Source organism: Chelmon rostratus, chromosome 21 (genome assembly GCF_017976325.1).
Source record: "Chelmon rostratus isolate fCheRos1 chromosome 21, fCheRos1.pri, whole genome shotgun sequence".
NCBI lineage: Eukaryota > Metazoa > Chordata > Actinopteri > Chaetodontiformes > Chaetodontidae > Chelmon > Chelmon rostratus.
The window spans coordinates 14838312-14853102 of record NC_055678.1 but is presented as its reverse complement, the minus strand read 5'-3'; the positions used below and the strand labels follow the sequence as shown (position 1 = coordinate 14853102).

General features: G+C 43.5%; 1 protein-coding gene across 2 annotated transcripts; it reads right to left on the bottom strand.

Annotated features, from left to right (window-relative positions):
* Window positions 1–7: 7 nt before the first annotated feature.
* Window positions 8–14671, bottom strand: LOC121624551 (serine/threonine-protein kinase LMTK2-like). Of its 2 annotated transcripts, XM_041962311.1 has the most exons (6): window positions 14367–14671; window positions 6705–6804; window positions 3871–4573; window positions 3646–3739; window positions 2744–2936; window positions 8–2593 (listed from the first exon to the last, which is right to left on the bottom strand). In XM_041962311.1, the coding sequence occupies exons 1-5, from the start codon at window positions 14401–14403 to the stop codon at window positions 2752–2754; spliced, it is 1119 nt and encodes a 372-aa protein (XP_041818245.1). In that variant the 5' UTR covers window positions 14404–14671; the 3' UTR covers window positions 8–2593; window positions 2744–2751. The 2 variants fall into 2 exon arrangements, with proteins under 2 accessions (XP_041818245.1, XP_041818244.1); XM_041962310.1 differs by having other exon boundaries at window positions 8–2936.
* Window positions 14672–14791: the final 120 nt, after the last annotated feature.

Genomic DNA, 14791 nt, shown 5'->3' with positions numbered 1-14791 from the left:
TGCAGCTGCAACACTGTCCCAACTCTACCAGAGTATGAAACCATCAGCAATATAATGCACACAAAATATAAAAAGTTAAAGCAGTGATTATGGGTTATTATCAGATAAGTATTGCTGATGCATTAGGCAGTACTTTAATGTTGTAGTTGGTGAGGGTGGAGCTAATTTGAAGCTCTTTATATAATGCTGAGTACTTTTAATCTGTATCAGTGCATCATCTTTAATGTCTCCTGTGTGGATACAAAAGGACTGCTAATGAACAAATGTACTAATGTAAGAAATCGAGGTATATAATTAGCACAAAATAGAAATACTCAAATAAAGTCAACATTGTATTGTAAGTGAATGTCTTTAGTTGTGCAGATAATCAGCATATTTATTTTAAAAGTCCACTCATTCAGTTTTCCTCCCCAATTATTCTTATATTATTGATGATATTAAGTACCTTGCATTAGCACCATGGTGTTCCATCATGCCACTACTGTCTCCAATAAAAACACAATGATTTAAATTAATTCATGTGATTTGTCCTTTTAAAGAAAATAAAGGAAAATAAGTTAATGTTGTTTTGGAGGAAAAACAGTGAAGCACTGTAAATGTTGGAAGAGATAACTGGTCTCTAGCTAACACTTAAAAAGTAATATTGGGCCTTTTATAGTATGATGACTGTGCTTACTTCACACATGTGCCATTGAACCACTCCACTGCTGCTCTACCACAACACCACAGTACAGCTGCAGTATATCTGTATATCCTCCCTGTTCCTCAGTAAACCTTTCCTTTAGTTTGAAGCAGACCTGATCTTCACCGGTTGTGAGGAAAATGAGACGGTTAGCGGTGTCGGAAACACTTCATTCGGGCTCCTCGTCTCCACTTTTAACTCCAAGCAGTTAACATAATTTCCATTGTGGCTTATCACCTTCCAGGGCTTCATTTGAATACAGTCCCCTGGGCCACATCTGAACGTACAGAAGCAGGGCCGGGTCTCATGCTTTGTCACATTATTTACTTTTTACCAGACGGCTTCAAACTTTTGACTGTAACAAAAACAGATCGTAAATAACAAAATTAAGCCTTTGAATAATCACCAACACAGGCCTTCCCAGCTTGTATGTGTGATCTGCAGTAATCTGCCTCGGCTGTTTGACCCGGGGGCCCAGAGCTGTTGGCAGTTGGGATTATTGGCCTTTCCTGCTGTGACAGACAGCAGGGTGGAGATCTGGTGGTGTCATGGCAGTGAGATACACTGAATGACCAATATTCTAAACCGTTTCATGCTAACAGTGGCTAATGTTCATCTTCGTGTTTTTTCATCACCTTTACAATGATTTCTAAATGTGTGGCATTTGTAGTTCAACTTAAACAAGTTCCTAAAATGTCCTCTTAAGCTAATTTAGAACTTTTTTATGTTAAAGCCATGAAGTTTAGGAGCAGCAAGGAGTAAGCTAGCAGCTAGCAAGCGCTAGATGTAGCATCAGTAAATATTTAATGACTTAATGACGGGAAACGTTCATGAATTTATATTTGTGTTTGCTCACTTTCTGCCAAAACAGACACATTTAATAACCGTGAATAACGGCGCTTTCCTTTTTAATGCAACAGTTTTAAGGCTAATTGTCAAGTTAGCTTAACTTTATGGTTAGCTTTATGGTAGCCTACCCACGAGTTACCCACGAGTGTTTTATGAATAAAGACAGAGAACACCAGAATAATTTGGCTATTAGCAACATTAGCATATAACAACAACAATAAAGTCCAGGTGTGAAGCTCCCAGCTCGCAGAGGCAAACACTTTTAGCTGTTGCTGTCCTTGAACAGCATGTGTGTGTGTGTGTGTGGGCGTGTGTGTGAACACTAAGACTGGCCCTGCCAGGTTTCCTTCCCTCCTCAGGTACTCTGTATCTAATCAACCAAACCTCGCTGATGCCAGCCCTGTGGAAACATTATCTGTTACTTTTAGTTTGTTCAGTTTCTGCCTCCATTGGCCCCTAAGGCTTACATTGTTTATTTAGTCACAGCCGCTGATTAATTCTGAGCTGAATACACTTCAGTAACGCGTCGAGCAAACAGGGCCTCCATAAGCATGCTCTGTTTGAGCAAAACAAACTGTATCAACAACACACTCCTGTATTACAAGACTAACCTGGAATGTGCTGAATGCAACAGTTTAAAGAAAAAAAATGGGATTTCAGACAGACGCGACAATTTATTGAGCTCATGTCAACTGGGACGGACAACATTTATGCAGCTCAGGTCCAAGGACACAGCCTGGCATGAAAAGCAGCTTCCAGAGAGGTTTGCAGCTGGAACGGCACCAGCGCTGTTGTGCAACCAGCTGTTTTACCACAGCGATCGCGTCCTACCAGCAGTTGTGAGAGCTGAACGCAGTGTCGCACAGTCCCACGTGGCCGTGACGTCACGAACGGCAGGTGCTTTGAATCCATTTGGAGCAGGGAGAGATAGAGAGAGAGAAATCCATTAAAATCCCTGACTCATCATAAAAGAGGAGGGGGGGGGCGGGGAGACGAGTTAGAGGTGAGGAGGACGAGATCTGGACAATTAGTCAGTTTTTCCATGAGGCCCAGGCTGGCTGTCTGAAAGAAAAACAAGCGTGGATGTCACATTAGGGCATGGTGACAGTGAGATGGCCTTTGGCTGGAGGCGGACGATGTGACAGAAAGGCTGCCACCGCTGCGTCACACAAAACCAGCACCTGCACCTCAGCATGCGTGTGTGTCACTAACCCTCTATCTCACAGCTCAAGGTCTGACTCAGTGACATGGGTGAGGAACAGGCAGGTTTGGGGCAGAAAGAGGCGCCTGGACAGAGCAGCGCGGCTCTGCTTTGGCGGGGAAAGGGTGTGGTGCCGAGGCTGCCTGACGCACTGAAAACGGCAGCTCTTCTCCAAAGCTGAGAAGTCGTCCTCCCACTCCAAGCCTGCAGGCAAAACCAACCAAACACACAGTTAGTGGCGGCCGACAGCAGCAACAGCCCGCAGCAGCTCGGTTTAGCAAGACATGCAAACAGTCCTGATCTGTCCCGGAGTGTCTTGTAATGTTGTCAGAGGCCTTTCAGTTTGATTAAATGAAAAATGACTTTTCCACAGTCCAGGTTTTAGCGTCAAATCATCATCTTATTTATAGATAAATAACAAAAATGATGATCTTTTGTAAAATACGTATCTCTACTTCGAAGACATGTTTTTTTCTGGGTGTTCATGCTGCACCAGGAACTAAAACACACATATTTCCAACCATCACTGTCACTACAATCCTTCAACCAACTCCTGATGAATAACATCCTGTTTCCAGCAGACTTACATCAAAACACTGAAAGTCGTTGCTCAATTCAGCACAATATGCTGACACAAAACTGAAACCAGCTCGTTGGGAGGAGGAAATAAAAGTGTTTTGGAAATTTTTGGAAAAGGCCACATACACATCAGTAAAAGCTGCAATACACACTGTGAAAATGCCTGCATTGAAAAATGTCATAAAATTATTATTATTATTATTATCATCAAGGATAAAAGTAATGCAAGTATTCAAGTACCATACATCACTAGCACTGATGTTAGATATACACAATATGTATTTAATGGGGTAAATCATGCAGAAATCACTGGTATAGTCCTTCAGAATAGTACCACTGTTTTCCAATGAGACATCTGGCAGGTGGCAGGAATGGTTGCTTGGCAGAGATGTGTAGGGCCCACAGTGCAGCTCCGAGGTGGGACTCTCCTGTAGTACAAAGGAAGTGTCACCGCCTTGATTTAGAATGATCACTACGTATTTAACCTTTATATTCTCAGTGGGAAACAAAGCCCCAAACCCACCAAACTACAGTGCAACAGACAACAGGAGGACAGTACCTGATCAAACAGGTAGACCGTGACATCATCGTCAAAGGACACGCTCTTCCTCTTTTTTACACGCTTGTCCCTCCCAGATAAAACTCCCGCAGCGTCGCAGATTTGACAGGATTTCAGGAGACCTCTAAGGCTGCGTGTGTTTAAACTGTCTCTGCTGACCGGTTCGTGCTGGTCGTTGTTGTTGTTGGGATCCTGGGGCCAGTTTTTCACATCACTGAACGTGTTGTTATCAGTGATTTGCCAACCAGCATCCTCTATAGATGTCCTGCCACCCTCAGTGTAGCAAGTGTCACCAAAAAGTTGTGGCGGTATGTCCTCATCACAGAAAATGATAAACCTGTTATGTTGATGCTTTGCAACAGCGTCCTGCTGGGTCACAATGCTGAGATCCCTTCTGATGAAGCTGAAGATGTCCTGCATGTTCAAGGTGAGGCTCGTCCATGGGGCCTCCTTTGTGCACTCCGAGGCAAAAGAAGCCAAAGGCGTGAGCGCCGAATGATGCGTGGGCTCCTGTGGAAGTCGAGGGAGGACGGAGAAGGATGGCGGCCGTGTCGCCAAGCCTGATCTGCGGCCGCTGTTCCTCCATGACCGAGGTGCCGCACTTCCTCTTCGATCGACGATACAGAGGCAGGTGATCGGCCGCAGCTCCTCGACAGCCTGGGTCATCTGACCTGAGGGGATCAGCAGCTGGAGCTCCTCACCCCTGTGGGAATGATTCACATTGACTCATTGACACTTTGAGAAGTCACATGACACATAAAAAGGGAGACCGACACTGCTGTCATGGCCTACAATAATAATCTGAGCTGCTTAATTACTGAGAACAGGAAACACAGACAGGATTTGTGATGGGGCACACACAAGATTTCAGCTCACTGACATTACCATTACTATTACTATTACTATTACTATTACTATTACTATTACTGACATTTCCAGGGTGCTGATTTATTGTTCAACCACTAAAAAGATAATGTGGAAAAACTGTTGGCTTGTTTACTACCTCTCTGATTGTTTTACATCCATTCAAAGTTATAGTCTGCGCAAACTGGATTTTACCAGCCTCATTAAGGACTTCTCTGTCAGAAAAACAAGAACTTCTAAAGGTGGGAATATGTATTTATGATTGTGCTGCTGTTGCGTTGTTGCTGTTATTATGTGCAGCGTTGTTTTTTTGGAGCATTGCACGAGGTTCGATTTGCCTCCTTTTCTGTAGCATGGCTGTTTATAGTAGGGGCTGTCATAATGTGTGTGTGCGTGTGTGTGTGTGTGCCAGTGCCCCTTGAGTGTGGGCATGCCTTATAATTTAAAGTCATGTCTTTAGCACTATTCTAATTTTAATGTGTCTATGACCTACACTGGCTTTAATCAATCTTGTTGTAATAGCAGTGTATTAAATGACAATGTGAAAGGGGATAAAGTTAAAGAGTGAGATATTTTCCTCAGGAGTTGGTAGAGACCAAAACAGAGCTAAAAGAGAGTGAATATTGGACTTATATTCGACAGGTGGCCAGAAGCATGACTCCAGTTGAATGTTAATGTCGCTCCAGCTGTTCAATTTATGCATATGCAACAGTCTGCTAACAGTTTGCCATGTCAGTTTAAAATGTCATGATATGGCAATGAGTTCACAACTTGTTTCCAAAAAATTCAGTTAATGCAGGTTAAACTTAAGAAAACCCAAAAAACATGTGAGATTCAATATAACTGCTTCCAACAGCGTACACGTTAGCTGCAGAAGACTAACATATAGCTGCTGTCTGCTTAGCTACCACTTACAGCAGGGAACTGTGTAGGTGACAGTTACACCTGAGGAGTGGTTACCTGCCTTTGTAATAGTGACATAAGCCCCCGGTTGTAAATGGCACCTACAGACGTGATAATTGCATGTGCTGTATCAACAGAAACATAGTGCCATACCAGCATTCAACAGTGTCAGAGTTCAGTGTTCTTCAGGTATTTTTAAGTACCATGCCCAACACTCACAGCAGCTTATGTGTTTGAAGCGACTGCCTGAGCAAAGGGCACTTGGTTATGGATGGTGTGCATTTGCTGGTTTGGAGATGGAGCCTGTTGAGTTGTGACAAAACCTGTTGAACAAGCATACAGTGTGGGAACTCTGACCAGAGACGATGTGCAGGCTTTGTCTGAAGATAATATTGTCTTCATTCCATTTCAACATCTGCTTTGTCTTTTTCCTTTTCATTTCAGTAATGATAATAACTTTATTTGTACAGCACTTAACCGAACAAGGTTACAAAGTGCCTCAAAAAACACCTCAGAAGAGAACAAGAAGAGGTCAGCTGCAGCGTGCAGACTGGCCTTCACCGTGTGTTAACAACAGGATGTCCTGAAATTGATTTGTCAGCCTTCGTCCACTGGACGAAACAGTGTGCACACATAAACTCATACGTTATTTGGCCGCTCGCTCCTCAGCCTGAATAAATATCGGGGCCCATCCATGCGCGGAGACAAAGACGCAATAGGAAACTTTCACCGCTCTGCAGTAACCAAGCAACCGCTGGATGAGTGACTCAGGAAAGGAAGAGAGGAGCTGACTCACAGCAGCTGTGACGTAAAGGATGTAAAAGGACACACACACCACTGTATGGGCTCACACACACAAACACACACGTATGCATTAGGCCGTGAAGCTTGTAATCTGCCCTGTTTCGGGTAAATTAACACCTCGCTGTGTAACAGGTGCAGGAGCTCGGGGGAGAGGCAGATTAAAATAACTTTTCCAAACAGCCAATGCACAAACAGACACCACAAGTTCCACCACCGCAGGAGAGACACACCATCAATTACAGTGATAAAAATCAAATTAATACCTTTTCTGGATTCCTTTGTCACTGCATCTCCTTTTAGAAAGCCAATTTAAGCAGTCCAGTGAAATCACCAGCGTAGCTCCATCCCTGAAGTATTTAAACTCTGTAAAAACAAGGAGAGGAAAGGAAAGGGGGTTATCAGCTGATATGCACTGCCTCAAAATCTTGCTGCATCATGACGCTGCAAAATGCGTTGCAACACGCTTCACCTCTCTGCATCCACCATGCATGACACCAGCAGATTTCTTGTCCTACCTTGCATCCTGCGAGCGTTGCTCATTCCCCCGGCTTTCACCGGACAGAAACCTCATTGAGGGCATCGAAAGAGACAAGCCAGACATCATATGGGACAAGGAGAGGAGATGGAGAGATGCACAGAAAGAGAGAGGAGAGGGGGGAGGGGGATTCAGCAGGATGGAGAGTGAATGAATGGGGGGGGGGTAGATCAGAGGGGGTGATGGGGTGAAAGAGTGTGAGAGGTGATGAAGAGGATGAGACGAGAGAGGATGTGAGGACAGAGAAAGGGCAAAGAGCTCATGTATACAGTCCTGTCCCTGGAGGCTGCTGGCCTCTCTGCAGCAGCAGCAGCATTGTGCAAGACGTGGATCAATTAGTTATCTGGTTTAATGTAACACAACTGCCTGAGTGATTTACAGCAGACTGGATGTCACAGTGGCACAGGCTGTTTATTCATCATACACACATTAAACTGCATGCGAGCACCTGTGTGGCCGTTGGCAGCTGCTTTAGGTAGTGAACTCAGTAAATTGAAGGGTTCCTCTGGTTTGTTGAGCATCAGCAACATTATATTTGTCTTTTAAGGAGCTCTTCCAGAGTCTGAACTTTTGAAAGTTTCTATGATATGAATGGATGGAGACTGGTCCCTCAAGAGACTAGGTAATGCAATTATAAAAGCTAAATCCAGGATCTGTATACGGTGAAGCCATCATCATGCAGTCATCACTCATGTCTAGACCCACTTCCCCCTTCTTTGCAAATGGCTAGAGTCTGTTTTCATCTGACAAATAGTATTAATATGGAGATCACTGGTTTCTAAAGTGGAGCCCAGGGTCCACCAAGGGTCTTTCAGGACGTTGCCCAGGGTCTTCAATAAAATGTGCAATAGATAGAATAGATTCATTTATTGTCTTGTTTTCTCTCTTCTGAATGTGAATGATGTTGAAACTAGTGTTGAATACCATTTTTTTGAACACGTCTTTAATTTAGAGCTGATGTGATTGTAGTCTCAAGGAAGATCACGGTCTTAATCAAAATTAAGACTTGGCAAATATGATTTTTCTTTTTTTTTTTTTTTGTTTCTTGTTTTCATTTTTTCTATCATGAGCACACACTCAGTCTGTGTTCTTGGTGCATGGTCTCAACAGATGCAACAGTGAACATTAGTGCCCTCTAGAAGTTGAAAGCAGAACATCAGGCAGCTTGAGCCAGCACTGGCAGAAGGAAGAATTGCAGCAGAGCCCTTACTGCACTTCGGTCTCAGGCGATGAGGCTTTAGAAATTTGGCTTAGAGATACAAACAGCCAATAAGTACAATATGATAATATAATGATCAAATACGTGGCCTGCTTTGTACACATTTAACTACTACTGTTGCAGCCACTGATGCAGCTTTTACAAGTTTTACTAATACAAAGACAAATATAACTGATAATACATAATTACTACAGTTATATATTATTATTATATATTATTGTACATTATTATGTGTATTTTACCACTACAATCCCTACTGCAACTGCTCCAGTACTTCTGCTGCTTCTGCCACTTGGACTGTAATATGATTTATCATCATCATTGTCATCATTTAGTTTCTTCCAAGCATCCGCAGCTGTAGTCCTCCCCCTGGCAACAAAATCACTGATGCTGGAGTTCTGATTTCCACACCCAGACAGCATCAGGATGTTGTTCCCGGGAGGCGACAATGTCACCATTCAGTCCATCTCTGATCCCCAAGTGAGGGGAAATGACAGAGAAAGAGAGGGTACCGAAATATATGTGAAAGGAGACAAAGAGATGGACGGATGGTGTTTGCATTCAGCATGAGCATGATTCCTGTCCTTTTCCTCTTTTTGCTGTTTTCACCCCCATTCACTTCATCATGCGCAGTTGCCGTGCGAGGCATCGTGTCACCCAGCAACCAGCACCCAAGGATCCATATCAGGTCAGTCAAGGCACCCTGGCTGCTTACAGTACAGTGTTTCAGTATAGTCAACTCTTTTTTCACTGGACTTAGCAGTACACATGAGGATGTGATACAGTCGCCGAGCAGAAAGTCTTCTTCCTGTCTGTTCCACTTTCTATTTTCACATTGGAGTAATGATTGATGTGTGCTGTCTGAGTTGCTCATAATCTGATATCTCGACAACTTCTGCATCCAAATGTCAGATGAAAGAGGGATACATCTTCGGTTTCAGGCCTTCTGACCGCCCAGGTTGTAGCTGAGGCAGCCTAATAGTTGATTTTATGATGTGCTGTAGTTTATTTAAGCAGGATAAAGCGGTGAATATCATTCCTCCACTGATCTTTTTACCGCTCCGATTGAGTTGTAACGTGCACAGTACATGCCAAAAGAACTGTAGAACTATCCTTTTACACTGCAGGCGCAGAATCATCATATCCACCCGGCAGACGGCGAGTGACACCAAACAATCCATGAGAGGAGGGTAATTGGAGATCATTGGGTTTATTCTGAGCATGCGGAATACACCATGCTCAGATAGCATATGGAGAAAGTTACTGTGCAATGGAATGGCACTGCAAAGCTCTATGGGTAACATGGGAGAATGAAACATCCGGTCAGGACGCTGCTGTTTGCAGCCTTTATTTGGACACAGCAGGGTCTCACGGCTGCAGAGGACAGGCCGAGAGGGAGTGTAATGTGACACTAAAATAACAACACACCAAGAGGTAAATGTGTCACTGTTGTGTACACGTTAGTTGAAGTGGCTTCCACAGTCATAAAAATGTCCTAAGCAAGTGAGCTGGGGAACTTTTTCTGCAGCCTTTGCATTTCAAATGATAGAATCAAGGGTGCAGCTCTGCACCTGGTTGTGAATTGAATGACTAATTTGTTGCAGATCAGCGCTCGCTTCTGCTGCGGGAGGGAGAAAAGACTTTTCTCTTAGGCAGGAGATTACAGGGTTTTAAAGGTGTTTGCTGACAGAGTGTCTTTAATATGATGACATAAATGTGTAATCCATCTCAGATCGCTGGCTGAGTATTTATGAGCCTCTGTTGACAGCAGTACACCTGCTTCTCCCCAGTACAGACCTGGGAACAGTGCCCGCCTGAACTAGCACCACTGCTGCCAAGGCCACTGCCATATTGGGAGACGTGTGAGTGTGTGTGAGCGTAAAGAGAGGGGGAGTGTGTGTTTGTATGAAAAGCTGTAGAGATACAGAGACAGGCGGAGAGAGAGAGCTGTGTGAGTTGGAGGGTGGGACGATTTGGTTGGCTGGGGGAAATGTAGGTGGGGTAAGTCTATCTTTACTTGCTTCCTGCAGCTATAAGAACGTGGATTACTCAGAGTCATTAATTACTCCATCATTCACAATTAAGAATCAATTTCATCTGCTTTACTCAAAGTGCGTCTGTCCTGGCAGAATGAGGCCCTGATGAAAGACAAAAGTTAAAGTGTTGACAAAGATTCACCCTGTGAAGTCAATGTGAGGGGACACACTGATCTGCTGGGGGCACAGTGTATTCGGTCAGGGTGTATTTAAGCAGTGCTGAAAGGCATGCCACTGCCTTCATTACACTGCAAGAGGGACATGCACATGCAGGATGGTCAAAATATGAAACCAAAGCAGCAACCAAAACTGTGCACACCTTGAAGCCCTCATTTGCATGAATTTTAAGGGTGAACTCGCTTAAAACAAGTTGTGAAGTTGTGAGAACAGATGTTCAGAGTAATGCATATTAATGTACAATATATGCACACATGATAAAACTGTTATAGCAGAGAATGCATGTTAGTAAGCTATACACAAGACATTAATAACTTCATAATTAAAAAAATAAATGCTTGCACTACTTTCAAGGGCCACACTTGCACTGATGCACCTGAAAATACAAGTGTAGATTAAAAAAGCGGATGAATCCATCACCATGACAGCTAACAGCAGAGATGTTGTTTGGTTTCCTGCAGCATGTGTCGTTGCAGGGTTCTACCACTAGGGTGCAGTGTAGCTTTAGCCTCATAAGGGTCGGCACGGTTGAGATTTAACACACAACTACACAAACTGTGAACCCTAAAAGTAAAAACACGGCAGTGTTCATTTAAAAAGTCATTTAATCAAAGTTTAAAATGTTTCTTTTTGCTTTGTATTTTCTGCTTTTAGGTGCACAGTCCTCCGATCACACACGCACTAGTCGTGAACAAGCAGCAAAGAACAAGAAAGGCAGAGGCCCCTGAACACTAATGCATTATATCAGTGTGGTGCTAAAGCCGGTGGTAAAAGGCCTGTGCCTGTCTGTCACTTGATGTGGGCCCATTTCTGTTCCTGCCATTTGAAAGTGTGTACGTATGTAAACACTTACCTCACCCTGTCCTGTAATCAACCCACAGCTAAGGGAGCAGCTAATCGGGGCGAAATTATATTTCAGCATTAAAATTAATACACAGTTGACGCACACACACACATGCAAGCAGGGTGGAATTTAACATGAAATGTTCGGGCTGCTGGCAGGCAAAAGACGGAGGAGAAACGTGTTGAAAAGCAAGGCTCTGACCTCTGACCTGTGCAGACACACTCACATACAGACAACTGAGGCAGCTGTGGGACTCCTCGACTCGTTTAAAGTGTTTATGGAGGAGCTGAGCTTGAGCGCTCGTTGACAGAGCTCTTATTTACGCACACACGCACACACACACACACACACAACCCTGATCAGATAAGAGCAGATCTGTTTCAGCAGCTAATCTTAAATGTGATGAGGTGCACAGGGGCCCGTTGGAATATACATAAATATCTTTATTTGGGAATCATGTGCTGCCCAGGGGTATATCACACTACCTCACATTATAGGAACAAGAAACAGGATACGATGCTTTCATGTCAAACCCTTTCTTTTATGTTGAGACTCTGGAGAAAAGGCTGCTCGGACAGAGTATATTTTGGAGACGGTCTTAGCTTTTTTAGCATAGAAGCGACTATTGTTCTATTTCCTGTATATCCATCTGTCCAGCGCACCTAAAAATCCAGACCGAGGCTGTCTCCCTGACACCACTATCTTTGCAGCAACCCCCCACCCTCCTCTCCTCAGACACGCCCGAGGGAGTCCCTGAGTCCCCCCTCTCCTAACCTCATCCACCCTGTCTTGTCCCAGCACTGATCCTATCACTTGCATCTTAAGCTGACTGGTATTCATCAGGCCCCGATCCAGTTGCACAGCAGCAACCGCATTTCAGTCCAAACTGTAGAAGAAGAAATAGAGCGGCTGGGACACAGAAGACAGAAATGGCCGCGTCTCTGTTCATTAAACAGTACCAGATTACTGCAGCCTTCTACCACAGACTGCATAAGTCTCCCTGTTTGATATCACCCTCATGTCTGTACGCTAAATATGAAGCTACCAGCCAGCTGACGTAGCTTAGCATAAACACGTCCTGACGTCTCTCCGTATACACTTTAATATAATATACAATTAAACAAACAAAATAAAATAAATGTGTGTAAATTGTAAAATATTGAGCTTTAAAGTTGCAGGCAGGCAGATTCTGTTACATTTTGACAGAGCCAGGCTAGCTGTTAGCCCCTGTTTCCAGTCTTTGTGGTAAGCTAACTTAGCTGTTTGCTAGTTGTCCTTTCATATTTAGATCGCCTGCAAGCATGAGTTTTTGGGGGGTTTTTTAACTCGTGGCACAAAAATGAGTGTGTTGACCTTTTTTTAATGAAATGCCAAACATTTTTTAAATATAATTTTGTTGTCAGATATGTTTTGAGAGGAAAAACAAGAGTAGCTAACAGGTCTGTTGTTTTTGCCAAATTATATCTGAATTCGAAAATACACTGGTTGGTATGTTCATATTGAATATATAAGTCTGGATGCCACATTTGGAAGAGAAACCCAGCAAATATATATATATATTATTCATTGTTTGGTGATTCTTCTTTTTCCTAATTCTATTCAACTGACAGGCAACAACATGCACGCTGTAGGTACATCCATGGGCCCATGTAAAGACACATGCACCAACATACAGTACAGTCTGCATGCTTGAAATACATGCATGTCCAGACGCAAAGTGACACACGTGTGATTCGTGTCATAACAGAGTGGCGAGGAGAGCAACACACACACACACACACACTGGATGCCACAGACAACCACCACGATTGAGAGATTGGTGCCAAAACACGGCAGTGAGATAAAACTGTTAGTGAGAGTGGACGAGGTGGTGGAGGGTGGAGCGTCAAGTGAGCGTTGGAGGGGGTATCTTGGCCGAATTTGAGAGCGTCACTGGCATGCCCGCAGCACAGCTGGTCAGACGGAAATAGACGAGGCAGTAACTGAGCCCAGGAAAGAGGAGGAGCGACCACTTTCCTCAGGGATGCATGCATGGATGAGCAGGGTGCCTCTCTTCGTCTCAGACATTACAGAGGGGCATAAGATTTAGTCTAGCTCAACACCGAGTCTACGCTGATGACATTATCATCCGTCTGACTTAAAACAGATTTTAAGATAAATTATTTAATCTGAAGGCAGAGTATAAAATCTGACGTCCAAACATCTTTTCCTATTTATTCTTTCCATAGAGAAGTTTAAAGGGCAACGGAAACATCAAGCAAACATTTTCTCATGAATGGCTCATAAGGGTGGATTTATTGATGCTAAAATATAAGACATTTTTCATTAACATCTATTTTACCAAAGTATAACTGTTAAACAGCAGCTGAATTCATGTGTTTCTAAATAAATTTTTCTTTGTGGTGGAGATCCTCAGTCGCTGGTTAACAAAAATGAACAATAAAGTTGTCTGGAGCAACATTTGGACTAAATCAATTAGAACTACTCAGAAAAATGATTAAATTGTAGATTTGGTGATGAACTAATTCCTTCATTATGTCTCTCATTTATCCATTTCACGCGCTAACTGCTGGTGGTGAAGCTCTCATCAGGCGCTGCTCTGCTCACAATTTGGGGATCAGTGTCTTGGCTCTCGGTCAACATGTGGGAGCCAGGGATCGAGCAACGAATCTGCAATCAGTTGACAACCCACTCAACTACCTGAGCTACGTTCATTGAATCTGTTGTAAGGATCTGGGCAATAATGAAGCGACATAGTCTGCAGAAGTCACTTAAAGTGTGATAGAAAAAATAGGAACAAACAGGGGGAACAAAAACACAAAGACAGTGTAGCTGTCCTCAGTGAATCCAAATTGTGCAAAATCTCACATAATAAATCCCCATAAAAGCCAGAATGTGTGAATGCATCTGTGATACATCCTTTCAAAGTGTCCTTGAGCAACACACTGCATGTCGAGCAGCTCACGCGGTCATAAGACCCTCTACATAAGCTTTGTTTGCATATCACAGATGGACAGACAGGTACAGATACAGATACTGCAACAAATACCAAAGGTTGTCTGGTTCTTTAAGCAGTGAATAATGCAGCCTGCTATCTGTTTGTGTGCTACTTACCTCTGCTGGTTGCTCTTCGCTGTGCATATTGTCCCATTGCTCAGTATTTCCAACACCAGTGAAAAGGAGTTTGCATGTCAGAAATGTACAAGTTCAAAACTCCAGGTCCAAGTCCCTGCACGATTTCTATATGTGCATTTGTTTTGCTCTAATTAAGCTCATGAGGCCACTCCCTGTCTGCTTTGCTCACTTTTCTCAGGTAGACACGACAAAAACTCTTAAAGCAGCATAAAGTTTTCTATCTACGCAGAAGATTTTTACTGTCATCTTGTTCTCGGACTGAGATGCCTGTACCTGTTGAGAGAACAACAGACACGACAGACTTCCCCCAAATCAGTTTGTGCACCAGACTGTCACCCCATCCCTATCTCTCTCTCTTTCTGTCTGTCTTTTCCTCTCTGTCCCATCCCCCTCTTCCTCCTCTC